Source organism: Pelodiscus sinensis, chromosome 1 (assembly GCF_049634645.1).
Source record: "Pelodiscus sinensis isolate JC-2024 chromosome 1, ASM4963464v1, whole genome shotgun sequence".
NCBI lineage: Eukaryota > Metazoa > Chordata > Testudines > Trionychidae > Pelodiscus > Pelodiscus sinensis.
In genome coordinates, this window is record NC_134711.1 from 196449929 (window position 1) to 196469389 (window position 19461).

The 19461-nt window shown below is 44.0% G+C and overlaps 1 protein-coding gene across 3 annotated transcripts; it reads left to right on the plus strand.

Moving 5' to 3' along the window:
* The first annotated feature begins 471 nt into the window (after positions 1-471).
* LOC112547557 (protein mono-ADP-ribosyltransferase TIPARP-like) lies at positions 472-16845 on the plus strand. 3 transcript variants are annotated; one of them, XM_075913242.1, is made up of 7 exons: positions 472-696; positions 1918-4289; positions 9747-10129; positions 12150-12321; positions 12513-12700; positions 14464-14736; positions 15562-16845. In XM_075913242.1, the coding sequence occupies exons 3-7, from the start codon at positions 9834-9836 to the stop codon at positions 16001-16003; spliced, it is 1371 nt and encodes a 456-aa protein (XP_075769357.1). In that variant the 5' UTR covers positions 472-696; positions 1918-4289; positions 9747-9833; the 3' UTR covers positions 16004-16845. The 3 variants fall into 3 exon arrangements, with proteins under 3 accessions (XP_075769357.1, XP_075769358.1, XP_025045848.2); XM_075913243.1 differs by having other exon boundaries at positions 1918-2028; XM_025190063.2 differs by lacking the exons at positions 472-696; positions 1918-4289 and adding an exon at positions 7143-7322.
* Positions 16846-19461: the final 2616 nt, after the last annotated feature.

Genomic DNA, 19461 nt, shown 5'->3' on the forward strand with positions numbered 1-19461 from the left:
ATGCAGCTGCAAAAAAGGGCTAATATTCTGGGATGTATTAACAAAAATATTGTATGAAAGACATGGGAGGTAATTGACTTGCTTTACTTGGTACTGGTGAGGCCTCAACTGAAATGCTGTGTCCAATTCGGAGTATCATACATCATGACAAATTGGAGAGACTCCTCATGTCAGCAACAAAAATGAGACAAGGTTTTAGAAAACGGTTGAAGAAAGTTTTTAAAAAGTGGGTATGTTAAGTCTTGAGAAAGTCAAGTGATGAGTCTTCAAGTAAGTTAAGGGCTGCTATAAAGAGGACAGTGCTAGCTTATGCTCTGTTTCCATTGAAGGTGAGGTAACAAGTAATGGGCTTAATCTGTAGCAAGGGAAATTTAGGTCAGCTATTAGGAAAAACTTTCTATCTATAAGGGTAGTTAAGCTCTGAAATATGCTTCCAAGGGAATTTGTAGACTCCCCATGATTGAGACTCTCCATGATGGAAGCCAAGTGACTAGGCAAGTTCAGGGCCATGAAGTGTCAAGGCTCATTTCAGCAGTTAGGGATTCCCACCAGTTAGAAAAATTAAACGAGTTAAGACAAGTTTTCATTACTTCTTTTGGAATTTTTTCATGTTCTTCCCAATTCCGTTGGAGGAACACAAGGAGCAAACCCGAACCCCCACGACGGCCGTGGGACGAGACCGACACTTCGGGCGGGGTAAGCAACTATGGGCCCCCCCCCCCCGACGAGGGGGAGGGTAGCGGGGAGTGGAAGGAGCCCGGGGCGGGGTCCTTCTGGCGCCCGTGGACAGGTGCGTTACGGGGATAGACCCCACCTGTCGTGGGAGGAACGCTTCCCTTGTTCCCCCACTTAGGGCCCCGGGCTGGGACCCGGTGGAGAGGGCGGGCCCGGGTCCCCCACACCCCCTCCCCACCTCGAAGCCCCAACCCACGCATCACCCCCCCCCCCCCGCGGGGGTGAACAATGCAAGGTACAGTAGAGGACAAGAAGGGGGCCTTAGAGCCCCAGGGGCCAAGGCCCTTATCCTCCTTCCGCCCTGGCGAGGACCTTGCCCTCGGACAGGCCGCCGGGGGTGACCCTGTCCCCTCGCCCCTAGCCCCGGACAGACTAGTACCCCGGGGCTGCCAGAGAGGAGGCGGGACAACGAGTCCGCGGATCCCCGGTCCGGACGCGCGGCCGGGTGATCGCACTCGAACCGGGGGCCCCTTTCCGGGGGGCCCTAGACAGCGGGTCCGCTGAACTCCCCACCCCGGGTGGGAGGGGGTGTTCGCACCCACACAAGCCGTCACAGGCAGCCTCCACACAGCATAACTTTACATCCACTGTATGGTGGACACCGTTTTGTGGAATATCAGGTTTCCATCCTACAGTTGAATACACAAGGCATGCACTGCAGGGAAGGGCCAAGGTCAGCAGCAGTCAGTCAGCAATGGCTGCTGGCAAAGTTCTATGAAACTTGTACAAAGGAGAAAATAGAAATTGATAGAGCAGACTGTAGAGAAATTATATGCACAGTAAATAGCCTACTGTTTTCTAAAACAAGAAATCTATTTCAATTTTTAAGATACTTTAAAACATAATATCCATACTACTGTTTCCTCTTCATTAACACTCCTACTTCTTTTCCTGCTTTGAAGTGTATCCTTGAAAATAGCTTTTTTTATATGCTTCTCTCTGATATGTTCTTCTGTTTGTATCATAGATACTCTCATCAACCACTGTTTTGCAAAGCAATATTCATTTCAAAAGCCTAAGGCACAGATTGAAGTTTCCATACAGGTTACTATATAAAGCTCAGTTTGTAATATTGTAAGTCTCCATAATGGCAAAACAGAAGCGAGGAAAAATAAAGAGGATATCACATATACCAAGGCAGGGGATGGCAGCGATCACTATTATCTGTGTTTTTCTCACCAGTGCTACCCCACAGCAGAGACCAAGCCTGAAAGAATTCCCACTGCAAGTGGAGAACCAAATATACAAGGCATAAAAGGGTGCAACTGAATTGTCCATGACAGAACTGAGTTGGTGGGTGAAACTCTTCATCAGGATGTTAAGTTTAGTGCAAAATTAGTTGAATTCATTCAAGTAGCACAAGGGACTGTGCAACAAAACCAGAAATGATAAGAAACGGAAGGCCAAAACCAAAACTGGAATGAGTTGTTTCAGAAAAGCAGGAAAAGAGCCAAAATGGTAGTTCAGGGAAGCAGAGTGTAAATCTGAATGGATGTGTGGAAACAAATAAGCCATACTGCTAGCCCTGCCTACTTTTCTCAACAAAAAGAATGTATGGAATTTTTTGACTACTGGTAATTGCCAGAATGAATGTATTTGGTTTATTAATCACTGTGTGTATTCTTAGAAAAGAAAACAAACATATTTTCATCTAATCTAAAAAGTTAGTGGATGCCCTATTAAAAATGTCACTGCCCATCATTGTATAAAACAAAATATATTATCCTGAGCCCTGTGGATATTATGAAGGGCTCAGATGTGGCAGAAAGATGACCTAACCCAGAGCATGGAATGACTGATGAAGAGATGGATCTAGATGAGCATATGCAGCTTCCAGTGGGGTCACCCAGTGGGGCATGCAACCAGGAACTGTTCTTCACTCCTGAGGTGCCTAGCCAGTTGAGAAAGTGGCAATAAAAATGATATCTTACACAGCATAACCTGTTTCAAAACTATCCTATGCCCAAATATCCCAGGAAATGTTAACTTAGAACTGGAGTCTGATTCTTTCAGCATCCAAGATTGGAAATGAGTATCCCAGAAGTGCTGAAAGCAACAGAATCTCCCTTTGAGATGTCCGAAGGCGGCCTCCAGCACAATACAGGCCCTGCTGAGCCTGGCATTCGGATGTTACTTGGTAGGGTCAAGGTGTCCGGTGTCGGGCTTCATGAGCTAGGGAACAGATGGTAAGCTGTGTTCCCTACAACAGAGACAGGCACGTCCATGTTCCTTACCCTGATGGTGTGATCGGGGTAAAAGGTGCATGACCACGGCCCCAACAGTTGATCTTCCCATGCCAAACTGGTTCCTGACGGATCGGTAGCTGTCCAAAGTGGTGAGCTTCCACAAGCGATGGCTACATTCTTCTGGAGAGGGATGGCGGGTCTCATCTAAGTGTCTCATCACTGGAGAGGAGAGCCACTCACATACCTCCAGAAATGTGTCCTTCCACATGAGGAAGTTCTGAAGCCACTGCTGATCATCTTACCACTCCAGGACAATCCGGTCCCACCAGTTGGAGCTGGTGTCTGGTCACCAGAAGCGGTAGCACACAGTGTGCAGGGGAGGCCGGGTGAGGTTGTGAATGAGCAGCATCCAAAAAGCAGAGAGGAATTGCCCCACAAAGAGCTGGGGGTCCTGTTCCTGCAGGGCCTGGAAGGCAGCCCACAGAAACTGCAGCAGGAGGTGCACTAAGACATATAAGAGCCATTGACTGCTGGGAGGCAGGTCCAGGTCCGTGGCTAAAGAGCTGAAGTGTCTGCAAGGGCAACCACAGCAGGCAGAGCAAAGGCTTTTCTGTCCCTCAATGAGGTAGGCAAAGGAGGAGAGCCTGAGACACGGCTGTACAGGGGGGTCCTTTTAAGTACGAGCCTCAGATAACCTCTGGCAGCAGCTTCAGGAAGTGACTGCTGTCCTGATGCCCTGCCTGAAGTGCTTCCAGGTGGCTTTAAATGCAATTCACTCTATTTTGAAATAGCTCAGTGCTATTTTGATGGGCATTTGCTGTGTAGATGCGCTATTTCAAAATACAAATTCTGAAATAGCTTATTTCAGAAGAAGTGTGAAGCGTAGACGTGCCCTTAGATGGCTAAAGAGGAGACTGAGCCAGAGACTGTTGGGAAGTAGTCTGACCTTAGATTCCAGGGGAAAAGAGGTCTGGAATTAGATATGCTTACCTAAATCATATAAGGAAGACAGAGAGGCATACACAGTGTTTTATGATTTTAAAAATCCTTTCCTCGTGTTTTGCTAGATTCTACCAGTGATATTGAACAGTACGTTGTTTTAAGAAAACTATTTGGATTATTATTTTTCACATCTCTCAAAGAGACGAACAATAGCTACTGAGTATAGTTGCACATGTTAAGAAATCACAGTTGATATTCAGGGTACTGTAGTACTGGATCTGGTCAGAGAGTGGGAAAATCTCAGGATTCTGCTGCAGAGACTGATGACCTGGAAGGCTACACTTAGAAGAGACCAGAAAAGGGAAAGGAAAAGCAGCCAGCCCTCAGCTTTGGCAAGGATCTTAACAAAGAATTGACAAAGCAAAGGTAAATTCCTTCAGAAAGAAAATGACAGTACTCTAGATTAATCTGCATTATATCTCTTTCAGCTATTTCTTATGGCTTTACTGATAGGTATGAATCATCAGGAATCATTTTTCTCAATTCGACTTATATAATTGCATTACATAGCCTACCTGGAGTAATTCATACAAGAATTCACTATATATTATCTCCTCTAAGTTGTTCACATTTAAACTAGGTCATGCAAACAATTTTCATATATGCAGTTGTACTGTTTAGTCCAAACCAACACCCTACAGAATGCTGATAGTTATAATTTAATGTCACTGTAAAATTAGGAAGCCCAATTCTGTCCTCTGCTTTGCACACAAAGTTCCCATCTACGTTAATTGGAACCCCACCCCCTGCAAGTTCATGCCAGAGCAGAATTTAGTCAGGGAAAGCTGATACAAATTCTGAACACTGAAATAAAAATGTCAGCATCACTCATAGGAAATGAGCTCAGAATTACACCTTAATACCAGGCAGTCTGTATCAATAATTTTCATTTTTAAGAAAGTGATTCCTATAAAGTATAAATTCTATCATACCAATAATGATAAAAATAGTTTTGAAATAAAAACATTTGGGTGAGTAGGTTCCCCTAGTCATTTAGATAATCTTTTAGGGTATTGAATACATTTTATTATATCTATAGAAAATGGGAGTCTAACTTTCAGTATCTCTAATATGCTAATATCCTCCCTTGGGCCTTGGCCAGCAAACACTTAGTTACGTCTACACAGCTTCCTTCTTCTGCAAAAGTGCCACACAGCTCTGGCACAGGGCAGCTTGGCCACCCCACAGCTAAGCCATGGAGTGGTGGGGAGGAAGTTATTTCTAATATGTTTGTGCCCTGACCCTGCAGGTTCCACAGCAAAGACTTAGCACCCTTTTCATATGTTACCCCTGTCTCAGATCCTTCCCCCATGAAGTGTGGGGCTTCTCGGTCCCCTAAGTATCCTCCCCTGCTGAGCCACCTGTCTGGCTGAGTTTGCTGAAGCCCCTGCAGTCAGGTTCCATCAGCCCTGGTGCACAAAGCAGCCATAGCGATTAACCCTTTCCTGCCTGCACTGTAGTCTGGGGATAGCTAGCAGAAGCTTGGAGGTATTAGCTATCTTTCTATGGGCAGGAAGAAACAGATACTCCCAGCCACAGGAGAGTGGGGCAGGGGAAGTAGGAAGAGAAGGGAGGGAGGAAAGACATGAACTCTGCAAAAACAGGGGCCAAATCACACCCCCCCCCCCCCCCCCCCCCCCCGTGGCTGGAAGCAGCTCATGTCCCTTCCCTCCTGCACAGCACTGAAAGGCTGTTGCTGGCGATGTTCTGGTGTGAACCCTCCCAGAAATCTGAGGAGAGGGCTCCCATACCCTGCATGTCCCCCACATGTTGCCTTGAAGATGCAGCTCCAAGACCCAGGAGAGATGGGTCTGTACTGAGGCACTGGGCAAGGAAGGTTGGGTTAGGTCAGCTGACCACCCCCATCCTCATATGAGAGAGGTGTATAGGAATGTGTGTATCACCTCTCCCTGTGCAGACCTTAATGATAAGAAGGTAAATTAAAAGACTCCAGCTATACAGTATTTCTTTTTAACAGGGACTCAGTCATTTGATGTTAATTTGAGTATTTGTACTGCATAGTTCTGCCTGCCACTGAACTTGCTTGAATATGAATAATTTTGCCGGGTGCCCCAGTATTCAGCATAGGGAAATATGGTCTTCCTATTCACGTGTTTAAGTATTTGTGAGCTCTAGGCTTTAATAGGTTGTCTTAGCATTGTCTAATAGTTCTCATAGTTAAAGTATAGCCAAATAATATTTAATATTTAACTCTCCCTGCTGCAGCTCAAGTTTAAGTACTTCTTGTTCTGTCCTCCTGGTGATGGTAATTGATCTCTGTATCCTTCCCAGAATGGCAGCTGTGTGTGGCAGCCAATTTCCCCTTGTCCTGCACTTTATGCAGCTATTTAAATCAGTGTGAGATGGGTATGAATCTCTATCATTCTGACTTGGTAGCAGTTTATACCGATGTAAATATTGACACCCAGGGCAGGGTAAGCGAGAATGCTCTAATCCTGATACTGCCATTTGGGCTTTGTCTACACTGGCAAATTTTGTTGAGGAGAAATGCCTTTTGTTGAGAAAACTGCATGAGCGGTCACATTGCAACATGATTTTTGTTGTGAAAAAAATGGTTATTTTTGCTGACAATAAAAAACCTTGCAGTTCCATGAGGGATTTTGTCTTTTCCCCTCCTGTGTTGTTGACAAACATGCAGGCATTTTGACACCTCGAGGCATTTTATTGCTGATTCAGGCCTCCAGGAGGTGGCTCACAATTCCTGATCATCCCCTCTAATCGGTAGTTTGAACACTGCTGTCCTGCAGCTCAGTGATCAGCTACCTGCCCCTTCCTCTTGTAAATCCCACAACATTTAAATAACTTTTCCTGCAACCTGAGCACCTAGACCTACTCCACAGGTTGGGAGCCCGGAAATGTGCTAGGCCAGTTTGCCATACCTATCCTGTGTGCGTGTGAGACCATGGTCGTGCATTCATTCATGCTTGACTCCCCCAATGCCAGCTAGCTCCAAAAGTAAATGATTGGGGTTAAATTGGGGGAGGTATTGATATCCCAATAAGGCCAAGCTACACTGAGACTGGATTCCCCTTTCCATCCAAAAGGTGGGGGTCCCTACAGGCTCGATATCTGTTGTGGGGATAGTATTTGTGAGTATGCGGGGGCAGGTGCAGCTCATGATTCTAGCTCTCCATGGTGGAGGCAGCATCTGGCCCTTGCAGGGCAGCCAGTGGGAGTGTTGTGGGACAGCCTGGAATGCTGTGGATGGCAGTTTAACTGACAGATGGGAATGGCAGTTTAACTGACAGATGGGGATGCCTTGTGTACCCCATGCACAGGCAGCAAGAGGAGTGAGCGTGACTGGAACTGGCACACACGTCACTCCTCCACACAAGCTTAGAAGGAGACTCTACCAGGCTGGAAATTACCCGTTAATTGGTGGGCAACCTGCTAGCAAAGGGCTTAGTGGGTTCTTGTCATTTGCTGAGGTTGGAGTTGCATTACCCAGGCTGCTGATGTGGGGAGTGGATCTTTGGGAAAATGGGACCAAGGGTTGAGCAGCAGTGAGGGAAGAGCCAAGACTAAGGAGGAGTCAGGCTGGGGGCTACCTTACTGGATATTTCTGAGAACAGAAGGGTGAGCATGGCCAGAGCTGATGTACACATCACTCCCGCACCCAGCACAGCCCACTATTAACATCTTGACATGGTATAGAGGAGCCGGTTCTCTGTTGACTTAAATCAGTGCAGCTCACTGGCCCACCCGAGACAGAAAACATCAAGATATCCTAAGATTAACTCCCCTTTTTGCTCCTGCTGTGGAAGGACTCCCATCCCTGCAGGGCAGATCTGAGGGAACTGGGATCAAGCTCAGGCAAGAGGCTTCCACTGAGGTCCGGTCTACAACTAAAACATAGGATGACCTAGCTATGCTGTTTGGAGGTGTGAAAAATCTACGCCATGAGAAACACAATTAAACCAACCTCCGGCCTGGTGTAGACACTGCAAGACTGACAGAAGAATTGTTTCCATCAGCCTCGCTACTACCCTTCAGGGGAATGGATTTACCACAATGATAGAAAAAAACTTTTCCATTGCTGTAGCAAATGCCAGCATTACAGCGCATTGCTGTGGCACCATAGCTGTGTTGCTGTAGCACTTGTAGTGTAGATTTACCCTGAAAGACCAGTGTGTATTTGGAGCCTCAGCAAGAAACCTATGTGTGCACAGTACAGCCTAGAAAGGCTCTCATTGCAAAAGCAGTTTTGGAGGTATCTGTGGGGGTCACTTGTAACCTGACTCTATAAGCCACTACCATCCGGGTGGGTGCCCTATTACATATATAAAATAAAGGGACAGGTTGTAGTCAAATACAATCAAATAGTCATTAATTGTGGGTGGTGTGTATGTGAGAATCCCAGGGAGAGAGGGAGGAATCCTACAGAAATAGCATTACAAACCTGGAAGTGAATCCTAAGAGTGAGGTCCTGCTGAGGGAGCAGAATGGATGGTGGAGGGATGAAACCCTGAAAAATGGGATCCCATTGGGTGATCAATGTAAAGTTCATGGAAAGTGATGGAAACAGCATGCATGTATAACACGCCAATGGATCTGGGTCATCAACAGGTAGGATTGAGCCTGGGACCTTAGAGGCTAAAGTCATGAGCCAAAAGCCTGCTTTGAGCAGGGGGCTGGACTCAATGACCTCCTGAGGTCTCTTCCAACCCTAGGATTCTATGATTCTAAAAACCAATAGCCTCTTAGCTAAGGCTGTAGAGCAGACTTCACTCGCCGATCTTAGTGTCTCTAGGGGTATGTCTACACTACCACCCTAGTTCGAACTAGGGTGGTTAATGTAGTCATACGAACTTGCAAATGAAGCCTGGGATTTGAATTTCCCGGGCTTCATTTGCATGTTGCCGGGTGCCACCATTTTTAAATGTCCACTAGTGCGGACTCCGTGCCCGCGGCTACACGCGGCACGAACTAGGTAGTTCGGACTAGGCTTTCTATCGTTCCATGAGGCGTACAGGTAGTTCGGAAAAGGAAGCCTAGGTTACAAAAGTTAGCCTGCAAGGGTGAATCATAAATGGGAGGTGGTCCCATTAGGGGAAAGCCACAGAAAGGGAATATAGTTTTTTAGGACTATGTAGTGTGCTGTGAGGTTAAAGTCCAGGAAAAGGGGCTTCCATCAGGAAAGAAGTGGTTCTAGGGATCACCTTTTTGCTCTGTGTTTTGTGCAGCACCTAGCATAAACAGAATTCTGGTCCATGTTTAGACTCCTACATGCTATGCTAATATAAGTAAAAATAAATAAATTTGAGTAGAGAAATGTGAATGCTGGAGGGTGGGGGGTGGATTGCTCAAGAGAAAATGGTGTTTCATCTTCAGGAAGAGTTTGTGTGATAGGAAAGTGGGCTTTTAGAGCATGTCTACACTAGAAGGTTATTTCAAAATAATTTCCCTTATTTTGAAATAACAAGGTGAGCGTCCACACTACCAAGCCTATTATTTTGAAATATTCCTGCTTGTGATGTGAAAAGGAATAGCATTATTTTGAAATTGTTATTTTGGGAGTTATAACTTATTTTGAAATAACTCTCTAGTGTAGACACACCCTTTCTGGGCTAGCAGTGCATGTTTGTGTGCAGGTGTGTGAATGAAGTCCAGCTGAGAGAATGCAGCATTTGAACTGTAGTTAATTCAGGAGATGTCTGGGGAAGGGGTTTATGGGTAAATTGTGTATGTTATGGGGAGGGGGAGAGGAAAGGATGGAATAGGATGAGAGCATTGAAGCTCAGGGTATTACATCAGAATTTTTCACCATTTATTCAGCTTCACTTTCTTTGTTTCTTCCAAAAGGTTCTGCTCCAATTGCTCTTGGACCCCGACTTCCTCAGCCAATGTGAAGCCACTTCCACTGAACTCACTTCATTGCGTGTCCACAAAATGCAACACAGTGATAATTCCAAAACACATTTGGTGGCTCCAGAACAGCTCAAGGATGAGAATAAGATCCAATTTCATATCCACCAGGCAAAAGGAATCATGATCTGTGACCAATTCCTTCTGGGTCTTTGCCAAGAAGGGGAGACATGCCAGTGTCACCACACACGCTATCCTTACCACTGGCAGGTGATGCGGAAGAAGAAAGGAGTGTGGCAGAGCGTGAGTGAATCAGCTCAGCATCATCTGGAGAAACTTTACAGCATCATAAATCACTCACTGGTTACACTTGTGGAAAAGTAAGTGATGGAAAAACTGCAGACCCAACTTCTCCCATAAGGCTCTCTCAGCTGCTCTACCCCCATACTCCAACTGAAAGTGCTTAGCAATATTAGGGAGACCATAACTATGCCAATCAGTCTTTCCCAGCAGGAGATACAATGTGGTACAGGACAACTGTCTGTAGACTCAGACTATGTCTACACAACAGCTACAATTGCAGTTTTGTAACTGGTTAATGGCATGCTGCTTTTAATCTGTTACAGTGTGGACAGTTTGGATTGTATCCACGCAACAGCTTTTCTGCCACCACAACTGTGATTTTGCCTCAGTAAATAATGTTTTTCCTAGTCTTGTTTTTGTGAGCCTGTACTGGGAAATTACACCATAGTGCCCACAAACTGCACATATTTTCTGAGTAGGATTATCAGAATTTTTATACAAATCCCATAATCCTACTTCAAGGGCAATGTCATTTTCCATCATGGAAACCAATCAGGTACTTCAGTGTGATGTGTCCTCCAGCTTCTGGAGACTGCTGCTTGGCAGTCTGAAAGAAAAGAAATGATAAAATACAGAACACTCTGAGGTGGTTCCTGAAAAGGAGGCGGAGCTAAATTAATAACATACATTACTTTGTGGTTTAGGAACAATGAGCTAGAACAATGATTGTCAGGAAAATTCTCCATGATCTCAAACAAAGATTTTTAAAAAGTTACAAACCAAGACATCGTTTGTTTCCTGGCCAGTTCATGAGATTCCAGTAAGACTGCAGCAGCAACGTGCTGACTCCATTACCTAAATAAGCTATATACACTAACTCATCATTTTAACTTTTTTTTAAAGTGCAGCTTGTTTGTAGTATTATGGAGAGATAGGACCAAGGAGACAGCAGTATCAAAGGGGCACATCCATCCTGAACACTCACTTTGGGTAAATATAGACTGCAGCTGGAGAGAAAAAATGTTTTTGTGTCAGGCACATTGGGGTGCATTTTCCATGCTCACATGAGGAATGTTCTGCCAGCACAATAACAACTCCACTGAGCATGCACCAGGAGTGATGAATATGTTACTGCCCATACCATCAGTCAACTCATACCACACATTGTGTTTACAAATAGGAAATATTAAGGGTGTAAACCATACCTGAATCATGCAATCCTCACTCCATGTTCCCTGTCCTTGAATAGTACCTATACTTTGTTTTTTTGGCTGTCCACAAGATTCACTGATACTCTGGTGTCCCATTAGGTGCACTCACACACATTTGCCACAAACTAGATTGACACTTTCAGGAAATTTTCCCACCAGTACATGTCAGTCTGTCACATACCTACCACTCCCAGTAAGATGATCAAAGATTTACTACTACATCTTCTCACTGAGTTTTGCTGAATTCAAAGAGGTCAAGATGCTGTCCTCGTTCCAATAACTAGAAATCCCTGGTCCAAACTAGGAATCAAAACCCAGCTCTGAACTTCTCCACAAAAGGAAAGTTATAGGTGCTCTGAGATATTAAGCGATATGAATCACTAATTCAGGAATCTGAACTCATGAGTCTAACAATAGTGTGAATGCTATGTCCAGTAAAACAAATTATAGACATTTTTAAATCAGCCTGTTTTCAACTGACATAGGCATGGAAGAGCTAATCATGTCTGCAATGTAAGGTACATAGAGTAATACCTTTATCACCCAGGAAGTGCCCTGTTAGACATTAAATGCACAGTTATAGGAACAGGGATGACCACTTTTGACAGTGACTGGCACTTTTAGAGGGCTGGTCCATGCAGCAAAACTAACATGAATCTAGCTATAGGTTGAATCTCTCTAGTTCTGGACTCTCTGGTCTGGCAACGTCTGTGGTCCGACAGGACCATGGATGTTGCTGGACCGGAGAGCCTCTGGACCAGAGAGCCACTGCTTGGGGCAGCGGAATTGCTGTGGGGGAAGGTGCAAGAGTGATGACGCTCACTCATGCTCCTACATAGGCTTCTCTTAGCAGGAGAACCTCTTGCAAGTTCTGTTTCTTTCACAGGGATGGTTCAAAAGGCAAAGTCAACCTAAATACCATGGAACTGCTCTCCTTTGGTCCTTATGGCGACATACGGCGTCTCTCCAACACCCATGATCCACTGCAGAACCCACATCTCCACACAGAGTGGCACGTGTATTGGCTTGATGAAACCAATTGGAAGGAATATGAGGAGGTCAGGCAAGAATGAAGCAAAGGTGTCTCAAGACTGAGTTGGGGGTTGCAATGTGGGAAGTAGTGTCTCTGAGATGGAACCCAATAGGCTTATGTTATTATAGACAAAGCATCAGAAGGTGACCAGACCTTCTTCCTTATCGTGTTCTGATTCCATCTCTTCTCCTGCCCCTCATTTCTCTCTCTGTATAGCCAATTTCCCAAGAAATCATTAATGCCTTTGAGAGTGGCTTACAGAACTACAGCTTCAGTTGCGAAGACCAACAGTACGCTCTGGATTTGAAGAACCTTATTCAAATTAACTTAACCACAGAACAAAAGTTATCCATTCAGTGCCGACCTGCCTACCACACACCTATCTACATGGTACCACATCTACGGTAAGCAACTCCACCTGCAATACTCCTCTATATTTAAATTGATTAACACTTTGTATAATAAAGGATTATTGTGATTTTTTATAAGAAGTTCTCACACATTCATTGCTTTCAATAGTTTTTTATATAAAACAGGAAGAAAGTCGTGAGCTAAATAAGTTCCTTTCTTCCCCCCCTGAAATTTCCATTTAGGTTTAGCTGGTTTACAAACTGTTTTCCACTTCTCTCTCTCACTTGAAGGGGGGTTCCAAAGAGGATGAAGAGAGGCTGTTCTCACTAATGGCAGATGACAAAGCAAGGAGTAATGGTCTCAACTTGCAGTGGGGGAGGCCTAGGAAATATTAGGAAAAACTATTTTACTAGGAAGGTGGTGAGGCACTAGAATGGGTTGCCTCGGCAGGTGGTGGAATCTCCATCTCTAGAGGTTTTTAAATCTCGGCTTGACAAAGCCCTGGCTGGGATGATTTAGTTGGGATTGGCCCTGCTTTGAGCAGAGGGTTGGACTAGATGGCCTCCTGAGGTCTCTTCTAATCCTAATCTTCTATGATTCACTTGCCTTCCTAAGAAAAATGTTGGCAGTATGCCAGGGTAACACCAGAAACATTCTAAGGACAGGCCCATGCCACTGACAAAGCATCATCATCACAAGCTCCTCTGGAAGTTACTGGAATAGCATGAGGTGGGAAGAAAGTAGGCTTCCCTCACTACCTCATGTCTTCTTGGATTCATATACTTGAATGACAGTATATGAATGGTCATTAATGAAGGAATTAGGGTGACAATGATTCTCCTAGTGGCTAGAGCACTCACCTTGGATGTGGAAGCCTAAAATCAAGTTCCTGCTCCAATGACTAATCTGTTATACAAAGTGGAAAAACTTCAACAAAAGAGCTTGAGAGAGATCTGTCCTGGAATACCTACAGAGCAGTTGTTGGTGTGCTCACCTCCAGTGAGAGAGACTCAATTCCAAATCCCTTCTCCACTTCTGGCAAACCCAGTGTCCCGTCTCTGGGCTAAAAGTGATAAGGTATGACAGTGTATTGTTGTGGCAAATCTCGCCCACTGGAAATGTCCATAAAAACAAAACATTTTAGGTCAAACAAGATATGTAATTGAACCCAAAACAGATCTTTTTAATTCACACATTTTTTTTTACATTTTTTAGATTTGGATTATATAAATTGGTTAGGTTTCATTTAGATCTGGAAAGATGTGGGAGAACTGCCAGCAAACTGAAAAATCAGTTTTTTGCCCAGTTCTAGTTGCAAAGTCATGAATTTGAAATTTAGGAAAGGCCAGATTTAGAGTTACAACCTTAATTCAACCTCTTTGTGCATACGCATTGGGATCAACTTATTTATTTAGCTTTTTATTATGGCAGTTTTTATGTGATCACATGCTATTTTTCCCTTAGGAATGCATGTCACTCAGTTTGAATACATCAATTAGAGTTGTAGATCAACTGTAAGTCTGTATTTCCTTATTTTCAGGTGTCTGATTTTGCAACTTAAATAACTTTATTTGTATAAGCTATTATCATTTATAATATAGTAATACCCAGTTTAAGACTTGGTGTTCTGTGCTAGGCACTCTACAAACACAATAAGACACAGTTTTTGCCTCGAAGAGCTTACAGTCTAAAATAAAATAAGGCAGAATGTGTGGGAATGGGATGGGAAGATGAAGATAACCGCAACATATTCTTACACAGACTAGATTTGTGCACAGTTCAGACAAAACAAATTTTTGTCCTATTCTCTTCTTAGGACACTCCCAAGTGGCTTTAGAGGACATCTCAATCCTCATGCCGCCAACATTCCTGGGGAGGACCCTACTGATGGGTATTATGGCCCATATCCTGCATCCTGGATTTCTTGCCCCTCAGAAGGACCCATATATGTGCAATGTGAAATAGCACCATCAGAAGCAGTGTACCGCACTGTTTACACTCTCTTCCACAAATCTCTCTCAGAGGATACGTTTCTGGTGTTGGGAATTTACAGGATCAGGCAGCAGTATCTTTGGCAAAAATACAGCAGGTAATAAAAGGAATGCAGAGCTAGTGCCAGGCATAAATAGACTAAGCAATTGCTTAGGACTCCATGTAGCTCAATGTACTTCCCTGTTAACAGTATGCCCTGGGAAGGGTCAAAATATACTTGTTTGGGGCCCCCCAATGGGCTATCACTGGCACTGAAGGAATACCCGAGGTTAGAATGTACCATGAGATCATGTGCACTGAAGATCCTGCTGTCCTCAGAATCTTGGAAACTGAATCTCAGATGCACTAATACCCTAGAATGAAGATCCCACTATAATGACTGGCAGACCAGAGATCTTAACCAGTAATGAACTGAATATAGATCTTACTGTGCTAGAGTGAACATGTTTGTCAATGGGGAAATTTTAATGCATAAATGAGTGCAAAAGGGTTGGGTTTTTGGTTTTTTTCTGGATGGGTGGATCTTTGAACTCGGGTGGAGGAGAATGTATGCGCATCAGTGTCCAGACACTGATATGGGTGTGATTAGTTGTGTGTGGTGTCTTGTGCATGTGACATGCATCTGACGAAGTGGGTCTTTGCCCACGAAAGCTTATGCTCCTACACTTCAGTTAGTCTATAAGGTGCCACAGGACTCCTCGCCACTTTTGCAGATTCAGACTAACACAGCTACCCCTCAGATACACGTACAATAGGTAACTAAACCCTTAGAATTCAGGATTGAGTATTTTAGATAACTAGGGAAGAATGAGGCCATAAGGGTAGGAGTAGGTCTCCAATTCTCTCCTGCAGCCCTTTAGCAAATGTTCTCTCACTGCAGTAATTCTAACTGTCCCATTCCTGTGTTCTTTTCTCTGCTCAGTCAGAAGGAAATAATGTCCCGAGGACTCTCAACAGAAGAGACAAAACAGCTAGAACAGCATCTCTTCCATGGCACCTCAGCAGAAAGCAAGAATGCCATCTGCCAGATGGGCTTTGACCCTCGTCTCTCAGGACAGCATCTTGCTGCTTTTGGCAAAGGCAGCTATTTTGCCAAGAATTCCCAGTATGCAAATGGATTTTGTTCAGCATGCAAGGCTGGGCTGCGTTATATGTTTCTGGCAAAGGTCTTGGTGGGAAAGTCTGCTGTAGGGAATGCGGATTATTGTGAACCCCCAGTGATAAGTTCTAGTGGCCCACCCTTTGATTCATGTGTTGATTCCACTTCTAGCATCTATGTGATCTTTAACAGTAGCCAATCTTACCCATACTTTCTGATCCGCTATAAACTGCTATCCGACCCTGTTATGCTGGATGATTCATAATTAGAGTGGGACAAAACAACTGCATCTTTTTTTTTTTCTCCACTGAAAAAATGTAGATTTATGTCAACTGAAAGAATTTGCAAATTCAGGTAAATTTCTGTGAATTATTTCAGGAAATTTTTTTTTCAGGAGCAACAGAATAGTTGTATTTTTGGAGTGAAACATTTCAACTTTTCGTTTTGGAAAGATATTTCCCTGCAATGGTGTTTAAAAACACTAAAAGCCCCTCAAAATCCAAATGAAACTTGGACATTTTGGTTCATGGAAAATTTCAAAATATTTCTGTTTCAGGTCGACCCAAAACAATCCCCTCCCCCCACCCCCATTTGTTTTGTTTGGCTACTGAAAAAAAATCAGTTATTCATGCTCTTTTCATAAAATATTTGATATAAAGAACAACCCTTATGGTGATTTTGCTGATCGGGGCACCCTCACAAGGGGTTTAGGGATCTGTTTAGTGCCCTCCACATTCCTCCAATCCCAATAAAACATCCTCCTTCTGAAACGTTCAATAAAATATCCCATGGCATATCCAGCAAGAGTTTGCTATTAGTGCACATGATCTGTCCAATAGACATTATCAGAGATTCTCCCTTGTTCCTTTTGGAATCCTGACCACCCACTCCCCCCTTTCCTGCCCTGACTTTTACTTCATTTGTGGTGGTTCTTTGGGTACGCAGCACCTGTTTAAAACAACAGTTTAATTCCCAGCTCTGGTATAGATACATTAGCTAGCCCAATATAAAAATAGCAGCAGAGTTGCTTTGGCACAGGTGACAGCTCAGCCTAGCCATCAAAGTACACACCCAAGAGGCTGTATGGGATTGCATTTGGACTGCTAGGGTATGTCTAGACTACATGACTCCGTCGACGGAGCCATGTAGATGAGTTTACTAGACATAGGAAAATGAAGCAGCGATTTAAATAATCGCTGCTTCTTTTACATCAAAATGGCCACCGCGCTGTGCCGATCAGCTGTTTGGTGGCACAGCAGGGCAGTCTGGATGCGCCGTGGTCGAGAAGGGAAGCCTTTGTCGACCGCTCCAGTATGCCTTGTGAAAGGAGGTTTACCGGAAGCGGTCGACAAACACTTCCCTTGTTGACCACGGCACGTCCAGACTGCCCCGCTGTGCCACCAAACAGCTGATCGGCACAGCGTGGCGGCCATTTTGATGTAAATGAAGCAGCGATTATTTAAATCGCCGCTTCATTTTCCTATGTCTAGTAAACTCATCTACATGGCTTCGTCGACGGAGCCATGTAGTCTAGACATACCCCTAGTGTCTGTGTCATCACACCAGGCTGCTATTTTTAGGCACTAGTTCAAGTAGAGTTAGTGCATATATGTCTGTCTGCATAAGAATCATGCCTCCCAGCTACTGTGTAGACATACCCTTTCCTTGTTAGCTATATCCAGATGAGAACATCTGCACAGGATTCACCCCCCCCCCCCCCCCCCCGAACCCATTCAAATGCTGTTTTATTCATGGGCCAGAAGGAGGAACTCTTCTCTCCTGGATTTCTTGTGGGTTTTAAAGAATATCTTTTCCACAATTGCAACATAGGAAGTGTCTGGCTTATAAAATATTATTTCCTTCCTTCCCACATATTCCCCAAAATACTTCCCTCCCCTGAAAAGTCTATTATTACGTACATGTTGTCATATTGCTAAGATTTCCTCCTTCAGTGGTTGTTCTAAAAATACTGCTACTCTGATATTTAGAACTGTTTGACTGTTTTTTGCTTTTAAAACAATTAAATGTAGGATATTTGTTTAAGGAATTGTGCACAAGAGAGACAGAATGAGGGGAGTTCACATACGAGAGATTTCATGGGAGTGGATGTTAAGCAGTTTCCTATATCTAGTGGGTCATGTGGAGAACACAGCCTGGATCTTTGGGGGGTTTTCAGCAGCTGTAGGAACAGGCAGGTCATGACCTGCTCTAGCCAAATGCTCCCTCCCACAATTTCTGGAATTCTCCCTAGCGCTAGTGTCCTCTACCTGAGCCACAAAACCTCTTGCAACTAGCCAGTGCCTGGCTGTTAGGAACTGGCCAGTTTCTGGTGGGATACTCTGCTCATTTGTGTACACTTTCTAATTGTAAATAATTGTTCACTGAAAGTGTGTATTGTTAGTCTAAACCTTATAATTTGTTAGCCTGGTTTCTTGTATTTAAAATAGCTTTTAAAATAACTTTAGTCTGATACTCAGAATTGTGGTTGACAATCTAAACATTAAAGCAAATTTTAAACAGATAAGAAAAAGGTTGATCTGATAAAAACACTGAGCTCAGCCACAGGTTAATTTGTGTTCTGCCACAGACAGCCTGGGGAAAAAAGCAAAAAAATAGTCGGGGTTTTAATTTTAATTTTTTTGAGTGTATACAATAGTACAAATGCCTAAGATATTTTGGGTTTTTTCAAATGCCCAAACAATTCTCTTTTTCCTGGGGCTTAAGTAGGAGGAATTTTTGCTTAGAAGGAATTATGGAGATAGTAGTTGGAAATACGACGAGGAGTCCTGTGGCACCTTATAGACTAACTGAAGTGTAGGAGTATAAGCTTTCATGGGCAAAGACCCACTTCGTCAGATGCATCTGACGAAGTGGGTCTTTGCCCACAAAAGCTTATGCTCCTACACTTCAGTTAGTCTATAAGGTGCCACCGGACTCCTCGTCGCTTTTGCAGATTCAGATTAACACGGCTACCCCTCTGATAGTTGGAAATATAGGCTGTCTGATTTTGCAACTCCTGGTCACTCTGTAGATTAGCTGAAGGCCAACACACCCATCCATGCTCAGCACACCATCCCATCCCTCCAACTCTGTATCTGCTTGAAGCTGGAAGCTCTGTGCCCTCTTCACGGATCAGCCCTCCACCTGTGCCATGAGCCGTGTTTCCCTTTTCTGGGGATTAGTGTCACAGTCCAATCATCATGCCACTTCCCCACGGCAAGTGGCAGGGACCTGGAGTTGCCCGCTACTCCGTAAGCACCGAGCAACCACTGACCTTGACTCTGACCTGCAGCTTCTTTTAAGTTTAAGTTTAAATTTAAGTTTCCAGCTAGCTTTTTACCACTTTCTTTGGCAGCTGCCTCATCTCTAGCTGGACCAGAAAGTCTCCTGTAGCCAAAAAGGGATATATTATCTCCATAACTATCCTGTTTAATACAAAGTATTTCCATTATTGAATTTCCAGATACATCCCTCCAAAAAAGCTAAAAACATAGAAATATTTCTTATAATTTTAGCTAGTCATTTTCCTGCCAACAAAAAAGACTTTTTCAATCTTGACTGCCAGCTAACTGGGAGGATTTCAAAGTACTTTATAAATTAGCATAGATATTACTATAATATGGACACTAACAACAAAAATGGCAAATTGAAAAAGTAGTGTGCATCTTTTCTGTAATGCTGTATCCACTCCCCTTCAAAATATAGCAACCACCTCTGCCAACA

Bases quoted from the DNA above. Each gene is read 5' to 3' on its own strand.
- LOC112547557 (XM_075913242.1), top strand. From the start codon at position 9,834: ATGCAACACAGTGATAATTCCAAAACACATTTGGTGGCTCCAGAACAG. The intron at 12,322-12,512 runs GTCAGGCAAGAA...CTCTCTGTATAG, and splicing joins ATTGGAAGGAATATGAGGAG to CCAATTTCCCAAGAAATCAT. The intron at 12,701-14,463 runs GTAAGCAACTCC...TTCTCTTCTTAG, and splicing joins TACATGGTACCACATCTACG to GACACTCCCAAGTGGCTTTA.